The sequence below is a fragment of the Megalops cyprinoides genome, chromosome 21, assembly GCF_013368585.1.
Source record: "Megalops cyprinoides isolate fMegCyp1 chromosome 21, fMegCyp1.pri, whole genome shotgun sequence".
Classification (NCBI taxonomy): Eukaryota; Metazoa; Chordata; class Actinopteri; order Elopiformes; family Megalopidae; genus Megalops; species Megalops cyprinoides.
Genome location: NC_050603.1, coordinates 8,721,917 through 8,736,244, shown reverse-complemented (window position 1 = coordinate 8,736,244; position 14,328 = coordinate 8,721,917). Strand labels below are relative to the sequence as shown.

General features: G+C 40.4%; 2 protein-coding genes across 3 annotated transcripts; both read right to left on the bottom strand.

Moving 5' to 3' along the window:
- Positions 1–1,883: 1,883 nt before the first annotated feature.
- Positions 1,884–6,958, bottom strand: LOC118768990 (vesicle-associated membrane protein 2-like). 2 transcript variants are annotated; one of them, XM_036515983.1, is made up of 6 exons: positions 6,797–6,958; positions 6,111–6,135; positions 5,239–5,374; positions 4,808–4,966; positions 3,553–3,604; positions 1,884–2,356 (listed from the first exon to the last, which is right to left on the bottom strand). In XM_036515983.1, coding segments are annotated over exons 2-6 (366 nt in total). In that variant the 5' UTR covers positions 6,113–6,135; positions 6,797–6,958; the 3' UTR covers positions 1,884–2,339. The 2 variants fall into 2 exon arrangements, with proteins under 2 accessions (XP_036371876.1, XP_036371877.1); XM_036515984.1 differs by lacking the exon at positions 6,797–6,958 and adding an exon at positions 6,684–6,762.
- Positions 6,959–8,222: 1,264 nt separating this feature from the next.
- LOC118796272 (glyceraldehyde-3-phosphate dehydrogenase-like) lies at positions 8,223–13,486 on the bottom strand. The gene is made up of 12 exons (XM_036555075.1): positions 13,458–13,486; positions 12,919–12,964; positions 11,914–12,013; positions 11,625–11,731; positions 11,437–11,527; positions 10,887–11,002; positions 10,400–10,481; positions 9,722–9,873; positions 8,952–9,030; positions 8,776–8,859; positions 8,513–8,610; positions 8,223–8,410 (listed from the first exon to the last, which is right to left on the bottom strand). The coding sequence occupies exons 2-12, from the start codon at positions 12,939–12,941 to the stop codon at positions 8,341–8,343; spliced, it is 1,002 nt and encodes a 333-aa protein (XP_036410968.1). The 5' UTR covers positions 12,942–12,964; positions 13,458–13,486; the 3' UTR covers positions 8,223–8,340.
- Between the last annotated feature and the right edge of the window lie 842 nt (positions 13,487–14,328).

Below are 14,328 nucleotides of genomic sequence, written 5' to 3'. Positions count from 1 at the left end.
TTCAGTAACTACTATAGAAAAACAGCTGGCTGGTGTTCACGGCAGCAGGCTAGTTTCTTAGCTAACTACCTGTCATCATCTATCTATAGTTGTACTGGCTAGCTATCTCAAACAATAGCTTAACATTACATTAGCTACATTCAATTGATAACTTGGTGCATAGCAAAGAGGACCTAATCCTTTGATTTCTTGAACTGACTTGAAGGTATAGTGAGTGATCGAGAATTTTAATTGTAATGCATGTATAGCTGAAACTGGGATGGTCTGTGGGTATGCCAATGAATTTTGATTCATTACTATTATTATTATTTACTTTATTCTCTATTTCTATCTTTAGAGCTTCACTGCTATTAGCCTATCTGATACACCAATGCCAGAATTTGTTTTCATCTAGTAGGAGGGTTGTTTAGCATCTGACTGTTCAAAGTGGTTAAGACTCTAACATACAGGTGAGGGACATACTCAGATGCTTGGTATGGCACACAAGTACACGTTTGGTCAGGGTTAACAAAATGTTAATTTACAACTCTGGGGCTGTTGCAGCCCAACCCATATGACATCTCAGTATATATACATACATACAAATATGCTGTATATGCATTAGTCAGTGTATCTTTCAAAATATATTTACTGTCTTTCTTTACATATAAATGCACACACATACACTTAAATACAGAGAAAACATAACAGCTTATCTCAAATAGCTGCTGTAAAGCTTTCCACTTGTAGCAAAGGTGAGGGTAGCAGCAAGGGTTATTCTCTAACTAGCCAAATAAGAGTGACTAGCTAAATGATGCATTATTTTGCAATTATTAACTAATGTTACTGCTAACTAGGTTGTGTTCCATTAGCACAATTATTGTTAAATCTAAAAAACACAAGTCAGTTATTTATGTATTTGCCATGTATAATATCTATCAATGTGCCTAGCTGCTGTATTTGTAGCTAGCGTGGTATTAATCTTTTCCTTCTTTACTAAAGTGCTCAATGAGCTGAACCACATCTACTCTGTCTTTACAGCAAAATTCAAGTAATTTGCATTGTCCATGATTTTGGATCATCTGAGACATCAACGTCCCCCCCCCCCCTATTATGGATCAGTGTTTCTCAGTCCTACTCCTGGAGGCCCACTGTCCTGCATATCTTCTATCTATCCTTGCTCCAAACACACTTGATTAGTGTGATTAACACGCTCATGATTAAATCAGGTGTGCTCAGCTAATCAAAAGTGCCACTGATGAGTTCAGTCAGGTAGGTGGAGCAGGGAAAGATGGAAAACGTGTGGAGCAGGGAGCCCACAGGAGCAGGATTGAGAATCGTGCTCTGAATAATCGAGAGTTGAATAGTAATATTAATCAGAACATTTGCAATTCATTACAGTGCATTTTAACAGCTATCAGAACTATGTTGCTATATTTCCTTTGGTACTACTCACTCAAATCCAGACATAAATTAGGATGATCTGATATATCTATACCATTACGAGAGGATGCCACACTAATCACACACTCCCAGAACTGTTCACTCTAACATGTGAATAATACGTTAGTAATTCCCTTTTTCTTTTTGCCATTCCAAACTGTCTTACTGTCTGACAGTGGTTGAGAAGCTCAGACAACTTCTTTATTCTCTACTCTATTCTACTGCCTATTCTATTTTATCCCTGTTCTTTCTTTGTTGTCTTGCCCTTACTCGTTTTTGGTCTTGCATTTGAGAGAAAGAACTAGAGGCAATAAAGGAAAGAACAAGAGGAGACATGAAACTGCAGAAAATAAATCTCTAAAAACAAACAGCTAAACTGACGTGTTTCACATGAAAGCACAAACAACAACAAAAAGGATCACCATAGTTGCCATCATTTCAGACTCATCATGGTAGCAGTGACAAGACGTGGATCTGGACGTCAGCGTTCATTTACAAATGTAGGATGCTAGCAACAGGTAGTAGTTCACTTTGGATTGATTAAAATGAACAAACAAAAATTCTGAGGCTGCTTCCAGCCCCTTCCCACTCTCTCCCTCTGTCTTTTTTTCTCTCGATTTAATTTCTGTCTCTTGTTATTCTCCCTTTTCCCTTTTCCACATTTCATCTCTGTCCTCCTTCAGTGGGCCATTAGGCTCTGAGACGGACAGAGAGCAAGAACAAGGGAAGAGAAGAAAGAGAGAGGATGACCTGGCGAGGGAAACCCTGGAGAGGATTTTGTCTCACAACTACACGCAGGGTGGATGGACGGAAAGGAGAGACTGACACACGGACAGGACAGGGAATGTAACTCATAGTTGTGTTTTCTCCTTCACTTTCACCGTCTTGCGACTGCATTCTTCAATCATGAGACCAGCTCAATAGAAGAAATATACTGAAGAGAAAACAGAATATGTCATTCATACTGACTGCGCTGGGCACTACACAGCATTCAACAATTAAATATACATAAAGGTTTCACATGGACAATGATAATAAACGTGGAAAAAATACATTATAATAACATTAACAAGGGTTAACACATTGTGTGGGTAGTGACAATGGAAGAGTTAAGTCATTAGTACTATGAATAGTCATTAGCACTATAAATAAACAAAACTGCCTCACCCTGATATAACAGATTAACACTTGTTTAAATTCATTAACTTCTTTGAGCAAAGGCATGTACAGGCATGTTACATTACATAACATTCATTTAGCAGATGAACTTCCAAAGCAACTTCCAGTACAAGACATAGCAGACTTGTACACTGAATATAAATATTGATGGTTCTTTTGCTCTTGTGTGTTCATAATCAAAATCATGTGCTTACAAAGTAATTTGGTGGCGCGATGAAAAATTTAAAAAATGTTAAAAAATGTGCTAGGTATTCCAATAATTGCAAATAGTTTTATTTCTTTTGGGAAAACTCAAATTGGTTTGTTGTTTGGCAAACCAATTTCCACAGCACTTAAAATTAAAACTGAAAATTCAAGCAAACCTAGAAAATGAAAGCATACCTTAGTCTGGTCGTGTTGGCATTTTTGACCACCAACAAAATTATTAATGTCATAAAAGCCTATATATCAGATGTGATGGGTATGTATTATTGCTAAAAGTATTTCAGATTTTTAGATGCTTCAGATACTGTTTTAAAAATGGACTCTTCTATGACTTAGAGCTCATTATTTCCAGGCATGGCAGTGTAAGCACAACTGGTGACACCTATTGAAATATAAGTTGTGGTTCATATTTCAAGCTAAAACTGTTATTGTCGAGATATATTAGACAGATCATTTACAGTAACTACAGTGATTCCTTATCCTATAGTAACCCCTGGTATATAGTCTATAGAACCAATGGTACAGAGTTTGTGACAGCAATATTATCTGGCAAACAAAAAATTGAAAAAAATCATTATTTTGTTGGAAAATCCTATTATAGACTACAATAAAAGCTACCTATTGCAGTCAAACATGGAAATGTTCAACAACCTAATTTAACTGCACTGACCATATAAAAAGGAAAGCACTTCCTGAAAAGAAGAGATTTAATTAGACCATAAATTAAATTAAGAAAAGAGTACTCACAGAAAATGATTCCAACCAAGATGAAACCTATGATTCCCATCATTATCATCATCTGAAAGGAGGAAAGACAAATTTCATTCCCTATTCCAATCCATCTCATTTATTAAAGTTCATTTGAATTTGAGTTTCATAAAGGACATATTTCAGTTTTTGCTGCAGTTTTTCTCTCTAACTCTTGGCATTGATTACATCGTTTTTCGTGTGACAGATGAAGAATTGCATGCATACATTAGTGTCAAACTTAATGTTGACTAGCTACGGAAATGCTCAGCAAAATAGCATCATGCTATTGGCTTAAAACTTTTCAAAGCAAGCCCCTCTGACAGGATGTAATGTAACTGCATTATACATATTTGCAAAGTACACTGCACCATAATCTAACAAAGTATGGAACCGTCTATAGCTGTGTTGGTGATACATATGGATGTGTCATTCCATTGCAACAGGCAAACTGGATTTTAATTTTAGCATCTGAGGGACAGAAACACAATGTGTAGTGCAGTGAAGGCAAAAAAGTGATACAGGAGAATAGGGACTACACAAGAGGAGATAAATTGCCAAGGGGGGGAAGGCCGGATGAAAGAGATTAAGAGGGATGGAGTTTAGGGAGGTGAGCGAGACTGGATGAGGCAGATTGTGTGAGAGAGAGAGAAAGAGAGAGAGAGAGAGAGGTTATGGGGGAAGAGAGGATGATTTGTAGAAGTTACATCATGGTTCACAGCTGGATCATAATCCCTTCCGTCTGTAATCCAGATTGGGATTTCTGTATTTTTTCTTCACCCAGAACTGGGGTGTGTGATTGGATGGGCAATGGACCAGCCATCTGTCTGGGTGCAGTGTGGCTTAGCAATTGATGGCGAGTGAGAGGGGTGGCGTGGCAGATGGATGGACCAGAAATGTAATATGGGAAAAGAGGTTGCAGCAGGAAGACACTCACAGTGATAGTCAGAGGCTAGAGGGGAGAAATATATGTGGTAGATGGTAGATGGTAGAACACAAAGGTGGCTAGTAGGAAAGCTCCTGTATTTGGTCAGGGTTTAGAAAGCCACTATGGCATTTTATTGTTATTATTATTCAGACTATAATTCATTATTATTGTAAATGGGTGCTTGAGCGATAGAGTGTTACGCACTATGGGTGGTTTGGCAGCACTCGGATGCAAAATGCACTCTGTCTCATGGCCCTGCTCCATTGCGGCGCTGTTGCCAACCACAGCATTAATGAAGATGGCAATGGCTGCTTAGCTTGAACGAACCTTGCAGTTTTTCCACCAGTACTTGTTCTTGAGCTTGGCCGCGCTGCTCTCGAACTGCGAGGCCCCAGCCTGCAGCGCATCGGCCCGGTCGTCCAGCTCCGACAGCTTTTGGTCCCTCTCCAGCACCTTGTCCACGTTCACTCGTATAATGTCAACCACCTGGGGAGGATTGGAGAGACTTAATATTCCACACACAGTGGCGGCGGGGGAAAAAATCCGTTTAATTGACGCTCTAGGACTAGATTAACTGAAAACACCGTTTTCAGGACTGCTGGAGACCAATAGGTGTTGCAAGGATCTATGCTTCACTAATTACCCTCTCTACCTCAAGATGCCCCCCCCCCCCCCCCCCAACCACCACTACCCAGCCCTCATCATTCAAGGCTTCCCCCTTTTCCCCACTCTGTCCTTCATTCCACCACGGCGTCTACCTCGTCCACTTGCGCTTGCGTCTGCTGTAACCTTCGGTTGCTGGTGAGGTTCGGGGGAGGCGCCGGGGGACCCCCTTCTCCCTCGGGTCCTCCTGGAGCCCCTCCCGGGGCAGCAGCATCAGGGGCAGGGGAGGACCTGGAGAGGCAGAGAGCCGAAGCTCCGTGGTCAGACCCGGCCAGACTAGACTGGATGCCACAGTGCATACAGAATCAGCGCATACTGATACAGGAGGCATACAGTGAAAAAGCACACCAGAGACTGTGACGAACTTAGCCGACTGTACAGCAGAACTGTACAAATGGCGGTGACACAATAATAAAAGATCCATCATCCATCAATCAACTGCATACACAAATGCATCCTTAATGTTAAATATAGATTTTTTTCAATGGTGGATGAATGAGTACAGTCAATAGCTAAATTAATGCTAAACCATTATTATGGCTGTTTTGAATAAAGATAGATGATTCTGTGCCACCACAACAAAACATACATATTTTCTGAACAGTATAACCAATGTGTGTACCAGCTAAAAAACAGCAATTAAATTAAAGTAGGGCATTCTCATGGTTTTAGGAGATACAAATCAATTATGACTTGTATGGATACACAATTAAATACATATGATAGATGGAGAGAAACAGATGTATTTTCATCATTACTACTATTGGAATGACTCATACAGATAACAGCCTCAAATAATGCATAATTCAAAGTATCTTTGCAAACAGTGAAAATAATAAAAACTGTAAGAGTTGTGCCACAACAAAACAACGTCACATTATGTTTTCTGGTAATTATGCTAGCAATACAAACAAGAACATACTTATGAAAATAGACTGATGTATAAATGAAATGCTGGAATACTCACATTTCGTTCTCGGGTGTTTAAAACACTGAATCGGTGGAAGAGACAGGCGAGCGATCGAGGCGTAGAGAGCGATAGGGGAGGTAGAAAGACAAGGGATTATAAAAGCTAGGACAATACAAACATTTCCGGAGGCAACAGAAATTAACCACTAAACCAAGTTTAATTAAACACCTCGACGAATAAATAATATCCGTCGCAGTGCATGTCCAGCAATGTCTGAAAGAACGTTTCGCTTTGTAAGTCGTCACTATGCCGCAATGGCATAGGGCAATAACACTCTAGGACGGCATGACAACCTAAAAGTGAGAGTTTGATGGAGGGGCGGGTGTAAAGGCATTTCTTTTCTTCTGTGTAATCCAAAAGTATTTTAATCCACGGCTATTAATGAAAAACAATTATACAAACCCACAAAAGATCACAACATGTACAATATGATAACGATTTCAATTTTTAAAAATTACTGAAAAATAACAACAACAACAACAACAACAAAAAATTAATAGAGGAACATCATTTCTCAGAAGTCCGGTCTTCTTTTCTAAAACCACAGAAACGACTAAAGCATTAACTTACTTCGACAGGTCGAACAGAATGCAATTACTGATTTAACATTTCGATTCTGAATTGCGTACTGACACCACCGCTACTGTCCTCTCTGCGTGTGCGTGCGTGCGTCACCACAGTACCTTCGATTCACTTAGTCCCCTCTGTGCCTCGCGCCGTGGCTGGAGCTCGCAACAGTTCTAGTACAGCTTGCTAGCACCCTCCGCCCCTGCTGTGCAGTACTGCAGATCTCTCTCGTGGGCAAGACAAGACAACGGCGCTGCAGTGGTTCGCTATTAAGTGTTGAGTCGGCTCTTTACGTTTGAACTCCCACCCCCACACACGCACGCACGCACGCAGGCGCTCACGCTTGCTCACGCACACACGCATACACACACATTTTGTTTCACTCTCAGCCACCTACTCCCTCCCTCCTTGTTTCTGATCTCCCTGACCTAATCAATTTCTATTTCTAAATTAGCCTAACTTTGGGAAAATTTTGTCTGTATGCCTACAGCCATACCACCCTGCGGCCTATTCTTGCCTGATCAGTGAAGCTGACTGGGAGAGAGCTTGGCAGCTGCTTAAATGACGGAGTGCTCCTGGGAAAACATGTTTTTTCTGGAGGTGGTGTTGGTGGGCCGGTAGGAGGCAGTTTTCCATCTAGACCAAATAGAAAAAAATGCTCCAGCACAATGAATGGAGCTGCTATGTCATAAGAGTTGGTCTATTTTGGATGAGACATTTAATTGAGGTGCTGATTCACTGCAGCCATTGAAGATATCATGGAGTGTTTCTGCTTGCTTCAAAGGTCGGATGTTGGCATCCAGGTTGCCAATGCAATCAAAGAAAGTGCAGTGAATCATTTCCTTTCGAAATAAAGCCCGCCAGGGGGTAGGGGGGATGATGTCATGGCCTGTTCTGACTCATTTTCTTCAGACAAATGAATACTGCGTACAACATGGTACAATCTATAATATTTGACCCTCATCTGAACATAATTCTTGGTTTTTGTGGGAAAAGCTGTGGTTTTGTAGCAATACTCTATATGGTCAGTGCAATATTCTTCAACAGATATATTCTGTAGAAAAAAGCAAGTGATATTGCTTTTCTATCCATGTGTCTTTGCATTGGGTAGACCCTCCCTACCTAACATTTGACAAGCACTGAGTAGTTAAGGTACCTGTGAAATTGTTTATGTGCAAAACACTGAGTTTGCACAACTGACCAAAATAAAACATATAGTTATAGGAGGCTGGCTGGAACATCAAAGCTGTATCTCCAAGGTTACCCTTGAAAAGGATTTGCATAAAAGACATACAGGGCATTTTGATAACTGTTTATAGGTTGAAAGGTACTTTAAAAACTAAAATTCGGCTAAGTCTATATCCACACTGCAGTGAACCACTGATATCCTGGCCATTCCTCCACCACCAAATCCACCTTTCAACCACAAAGAAAACACTGTTCTCTCACAAACAGAGGACTTTATTTCATGACAGAGGTTGCCTCAGGCAGGCAAACAAATCTGTATTCCAAAATGGTGTCATTTTAAATTTGCATGGACAGAGTGCTTTTAAAAAGGCTGCAAATTTGTTTAAAATAGGGATGCTTTCACAGATGGCTTGGTGAATGGGTCAGTCGGGAAGGGAAGTCACATGACGGTGGTCAGAGGAATCTGACAGCTTTACTCCTTGGAGGCCATGTGGCAGATGAGATCAATGACACGGTTGCTATATCCGAATTCATTGTCATACCTGTTTCAAAGAAGAAAGGAATAATTTGTGTTAATAAATTTTTTTTAAAACATGTGTGTGCAGAGAGATTAAATCGTACAGTACAGATCAGTTGTGACATACCATGAAACCAGCTTGACAAAGTGGTCATTGAGAGCAATTCCAGCACCAGCATCAAAGATGGAAGAACGCTCCTCACTGTTGAAGTCTGTGGACACCACCTGAAATGACAGGAAGCAAGGCTATTCAGAAACAGTGGAAATGGTGCTGCATGGTTTAGTCACTTCATATCATCCTTTAGTGTCTACGGAGTATGTCCTGCCATTGGGTAGAGATAAATTAATGAAAAACTAAGGAATTTTGCCATGTTAGAACTTGGAACCCACCTGATCCTCTGTGTATCCCAGAATTCCCTTCATGGGTCCTTCAGCTGCCTCCTTAACCACCCTCTTGATGTCTTCATATTTAGCCTGGAATGGAGGAGAGAGATGGTTAAGGCTGGCAACATGCAGTTGGGTCAGAGACTTTGGATTGAGATAGGGAGGTGTAATGACAGACTTACGGGCTTCTCCAGACGGACAGTCAGGTCAACTACAGACACATTGGGAGTGGGAACACGGAAGGCCATGCCTGTCAGCTTGCTGAACGAAAGGATTGGAGAATTAATTTTTTAGAACAACATTTAGCTTGAAATACAACTGCAAAAAAATGGAAATAATATTATCCTAATATAAATAATGGATGTAATGCTGGGATTCAAAGGACAATATTCCATGCAAATCCTTCACCAAAGCTATTTCAGCATTCTGCACAAGTTGGATACAACATTGTCTTCTGTGGTAGTGCTGTGTAATTTGTTACAGTCAAATTGATCGAAAATGAGTACTTCAGATGGCATTCACAAAATTATCATAATTGGCATTTGACCAGATGATTCCAGATGGGCTTAATTTTTTGATGCCATATGCATTTTGAAAACCCTCCTCGCTTCTTTAGCACATTTCTTGAACACATGGCTCAAACTAAATGAAAATTCCAATAATTTCCACAAATAATTACTAAGTCATTCTTACTTAGGTGTTCTGCTCCAAACCCACCCAATATAACCCATAAATCTCTTGGCAAAACAGCTTCAGCAATCTTTTCACTGTGCTCATATTATGACAAAGCTTTGTCAGCTGAGTATCGGTACACCATTCTTATTACTGGGTTACCCAATCAATCTTTACACAGAATGTCTTTTTGACAGATCAGTTGTGCGAAGTCAGAGATACACAGGAAATAAGAAAATTAAGAATTGTTGCAGCTGGAGTAAGAAATGGCAGTTCTGACCCGTTCAGCTCAGGGATGACCTTGCCCACAGCCTTGGCGGCACCAGTAGAAGCGGGAATGATGTTCTGGCTGGCGCCACGCCCATCACGCCACAGCTTGCCAGAGGGACAATCCACTGTCTTCTGGGTGGCCGTGACGGCATGGACTGTGCTCTAGTTGAGACATAAAAGAGAGGCTGTCAGTCATGTTTCTTGCTGAAAAATGGATGCACTTATTCCACAAGTTGCAACATTTTTGCACATGCTATGTAAAAAGTTGTGCCACATTAACAAAAGCTTACGAAATACCATTAACATTCACTTTCACTAAAACCCAAACTAATACCTCGAGTCTATTGACTATGAGGACCACCACTTCAATGGTCCCTCTCACACCACCACAATATTTAAATGAACAACCAAAACTATATTTTCCGGTTCTGCAGTGATCAAAGTTCGAATGTATACATTATTCTTGCCATTAAAATAAATTTACCATAATATTTAATGACCAGCTTGCCTATTGGTACAACATAGCCTATTTGTTAAACATCTGTATTTCAACCATTTTCCTGTTTCAATCAAATCCTGGCTGATCAATTCATTGTCCAGACAGTTATTTTCCTGCTTTGACAATACTTATTCAATCTTATAATGCATCTATAAAGCTTTTAGAATCTCACTGAAATTTAAGCCTTACCATGAGACCTTCAATAATGTGGAAGTTGTCATTGATGACCTTGGCCAGGGGGGCCAGGCAGTTGGTTGTGCAGGAGGCATTGCTGTAGGGAAAAATAAAAACTCAGTTTACTGTGTTCTCATTGGAAGTCACACAAGCGGCACTGCAGGGACTTAACATTTACAGTTCGGTTCAGGCAAAATTTACACTACGGTGTCATCATATAAAATGTTTGATTACTGATCACCAGTTTTATAGTGTTATGCAAGCAAAATGACTGTTTCAGAATTAGCCACTGAAAATGCAACTTCAACAAACAACAAAAAGGTGTAGGCTGTTCTTTCCAACTTTCCTTGTAGAGATTCATTTAAGCACTGCTTACTTTGTGGCCCAGTGTACAGCGGGTAAGCAATTTATTTCTATAACAGGACATTCAGCATGGCACATTATAGCACTAAGAAATGCCTCATAAGAACCATAGGCAGTGTATACGAGCTGATGGCTTTACCTGACGACCTTCATGGAGGTGTCATAGTTGTGGTGGTTGACACCCACCACGAACATGGGGGCATCAGCACTAGGGGCAGAGATGACAACCCTCTTGGCACCCCCATTAAGGTGAGCCTGTAGGTGAGGGGGTAGAATATTTAAGCACAGTGATGATCACACTGTGTCCACTCAATAAGCCCAAACCATATCTCTTCCTAATTTCTGTGGCAGGAGAACAGAATTGCTATCAAAACGGCAGTACAGTTTTCTATTTTGTGAAACCAAAAAAAAAAAAGTCCATAGAAATTATCAAAACCAACAGACAGAAATTAAATATTCAACTTGCAACAACTGACAGTCAACAGGACTAAATCATGTTGGACAAATCTGGCTCTCAGTAAAAGTGAGAGCGCTATGTAACACTAAACAAATTTCACTGTGAATCTAGTTGGGTTCTAATTGTGTCTAGTGTGTCTGTGCATAGATTTTTCCAATGTGCAACAATGCCAATCAGTGCGTGGCTGTGTAAGGCCATTGTGGCGCAGTGCACTGGTTTAGGTAACACTTACAGAGGCCTTTTCGATGGTGGTGAAAACACCAGTGGACTCCACAATGTAGTCAGCACCAACTTCGCCCCACTTAATGCTGGCAGGGTCCCTCCTATAGGCAGATTGTTGGGGTTGGAATGAGAAATTCGATTGTAAACAGGGCTGTAATCTTGGAAGGTTATTGGGGAGTAATGGGGGAAGGCACTTACTCGTGGAAGATCGTGATAGCATGGCCGTTGACGACAAGCTTTCCGTTCTCGGCTTTCACTTCACCTTTGAAACGTCCGTGAGTGGAGTCATACTTGAACATGTACACCTGGTGTGTGTGAGAATTGGAGTTGGGGAGGGGGGGAGTTGAAACTCTATAGAACTTTTGAAATTGGAAATGTTTATAATTGAAGATTTTACAGTGAAGCAAACTAGCATGCAAAATTTCATCCCCACTCCATCCTTTTCCAGATCATTTTAACCAATTCCATCACATATTCCAAAACTCACCATGTAGTCTACATCAATGAAGGGGTCATTGATGGCAACAATCTTGACACGTCCAGTATTGAATGCAGCCCGGGTCACCAAACGACCGATACGGCCGAATCTGAAAAACAACAATAAAAAATTTTGAAAACCTAGGCATGCTTATTCTCTAATTCCAAAGTTCCAAAAGCATCAAGATGTCAAGACTCCCAATATCAGACAACAAGCAATGTATTTTCAAACATGGTCAACCTCAACTGTTAACAATACTTAACATTATCAGAAAGAAGCTTTAAAAAGATGGAATAAATAATGCTCATGGATACACAGAAGACAAATAGTCATAAATGAAAGATTTCACAGGTCAAGTGGAACAACTGTACAGAGATACCGAATGTGTAGAGGACCTTCCCTCAGCAATGGGAAAGAGCTGTTACATTAGAGGGGCGTTAACCAGAGCGCTGATCAAGAGACCTGTATGTGCCTAACGGGGGATTTCAACATTGTCCTAACTCCACACACGTACACACACACACACACACAGGATCTGTGAGGGAATTTGAGTTTTAGGAATGAATGAAATAACTGGTCATTCCTGACATAGATAAATTACAATGAACTGTTAACTGATACGGGGGTTGCAGAAATGCTACTGGTGATGGCGCGGACCGGACAGTATGGTTGAACTTTCGCAGAAAGGTTACCTAGCTATACTTAGGGTGAAAGAGACGAGGAATGTGACAGCTGGAGAAAGGAGAGATGGTGAAGCTTTAACATGACAAAACCAAACCATAAATACACGCAAAATTGAAGACAAGCTAAACACTACAGTGTATAAATAGAAATAGACGGGTCCCCCTGCTAACACTGGATAGAGGAATTTCACTGAGTACACAGGGTGAGATCTCAGCAATTCCTCATTTGTTTGGATTACTGACAAAATGTCTTTGTAAATATGATGGTGCAATATTTATTTAGTGTATTTAGTGTAAGTGGTCATCTTAAAGAAAAGTGAAAACATTTTACCCATTGATTCCAACGTTCACCATCTTGCCTGACTTGTTCTTGTCCTCTGAAAGAAGGAAATAAGGGATTCATTAAATGTTGGTAGCAATTGGACTTAAAAATTATGACATGTCACCTTAGAAGCTTTGTTAACAAAAACAAAGTGTCCAAATGTTTGACTGGTACAGTATAAATAAGTGTGTGAGTGGAGAGAAGATAAAGTATTTCAACAGGGAAGCAAACTCAGTGTTCAAACTATAGACTAATTGTAAGCCTCACCCCAAACTAACCAAGGCACAGAGCAATTAATAGTATTCATGACGTTTTAGATATCATTAATTAAAGCATTGGTGAAAGTCAAGAGCGGATAACTGAACAACGTAATTTCAGATCTTGACACAAAGTAAATTCATCCCACTGCAGCAGAAATACATGCAACATTATTTCGTCGTTTATAAAGAATTTAAATCATGACACCAGCCAAAATATATCTGTAATGGACTTGTAAGCAACAGTCTTAACTAAGATAAGTTGTTACGGACGTTTACATTTAACGTTACCGTTTGTGAGTAGCCTCTGTCGCTCTCCTGGAGACTCAGGTATGAGTGGAATTACGCCAAAATGCGTGTGGGTTTTATTATCTGCGTCGCACCGGTAACGCCCCCCTTGCATACGCCCACCTGCTGCCCCGCCTGTTTCTGAAGTTCAAGCGCGCCGTAAATTTGGTTATGACATTTAAACAGGAGTACGTACTCTGCATTTCTCAGTGGTAAGAGTGGTGTTCAGGGGCGTAATTGCGTGGCGGAGGTGGAAGTAGTACGCAATTCGTAGGTCCGAACAAAAGTTTTAATATACAAACCAACTGTGATTCATAAAAATATTTTAACTATCGAGGGTCTACATAGGCCTGTGCATGCAGGCTGTTAGTAGTAGCCTAAATAATCTGTTATGTACACAATGGCCATCTTTACATGACACGTAACTCAATGAAGGTATACAAATGAAATACGAATTTGGCTACACATTCTGTTTTCAAACGTTTATCAACATGTTTTAAGTACGTCAGAATTACCTAATGAAAACTAACATGTCGTTATAGGGATGCCTTTAGCCTATAGCCTATATTTTATGTGTATAAAAGAAGGATGCGTCGGAAATAAGATAAGGGTTTCATTTCACCTTCTTACTGTGTATGCAAGAATTTCTCATGATATGCGTCTCTGAAAAAAGTATGAGGTTTAATTTACTTGTCAGACCATCGCCTTAAAAAAAGTGTACATTATAGTAATATATCCTGTTGCCGTTAAATTGTCCAAACCAATTTGGAGTCACGGGGTGAATTCCTCGGGATCTGTTCTCCCTGCCCCGCTGACCACCTTCCAAATTACTGTGCTCGGTGACTAACAGAGTTTTTGGTGAAAAGGACACATT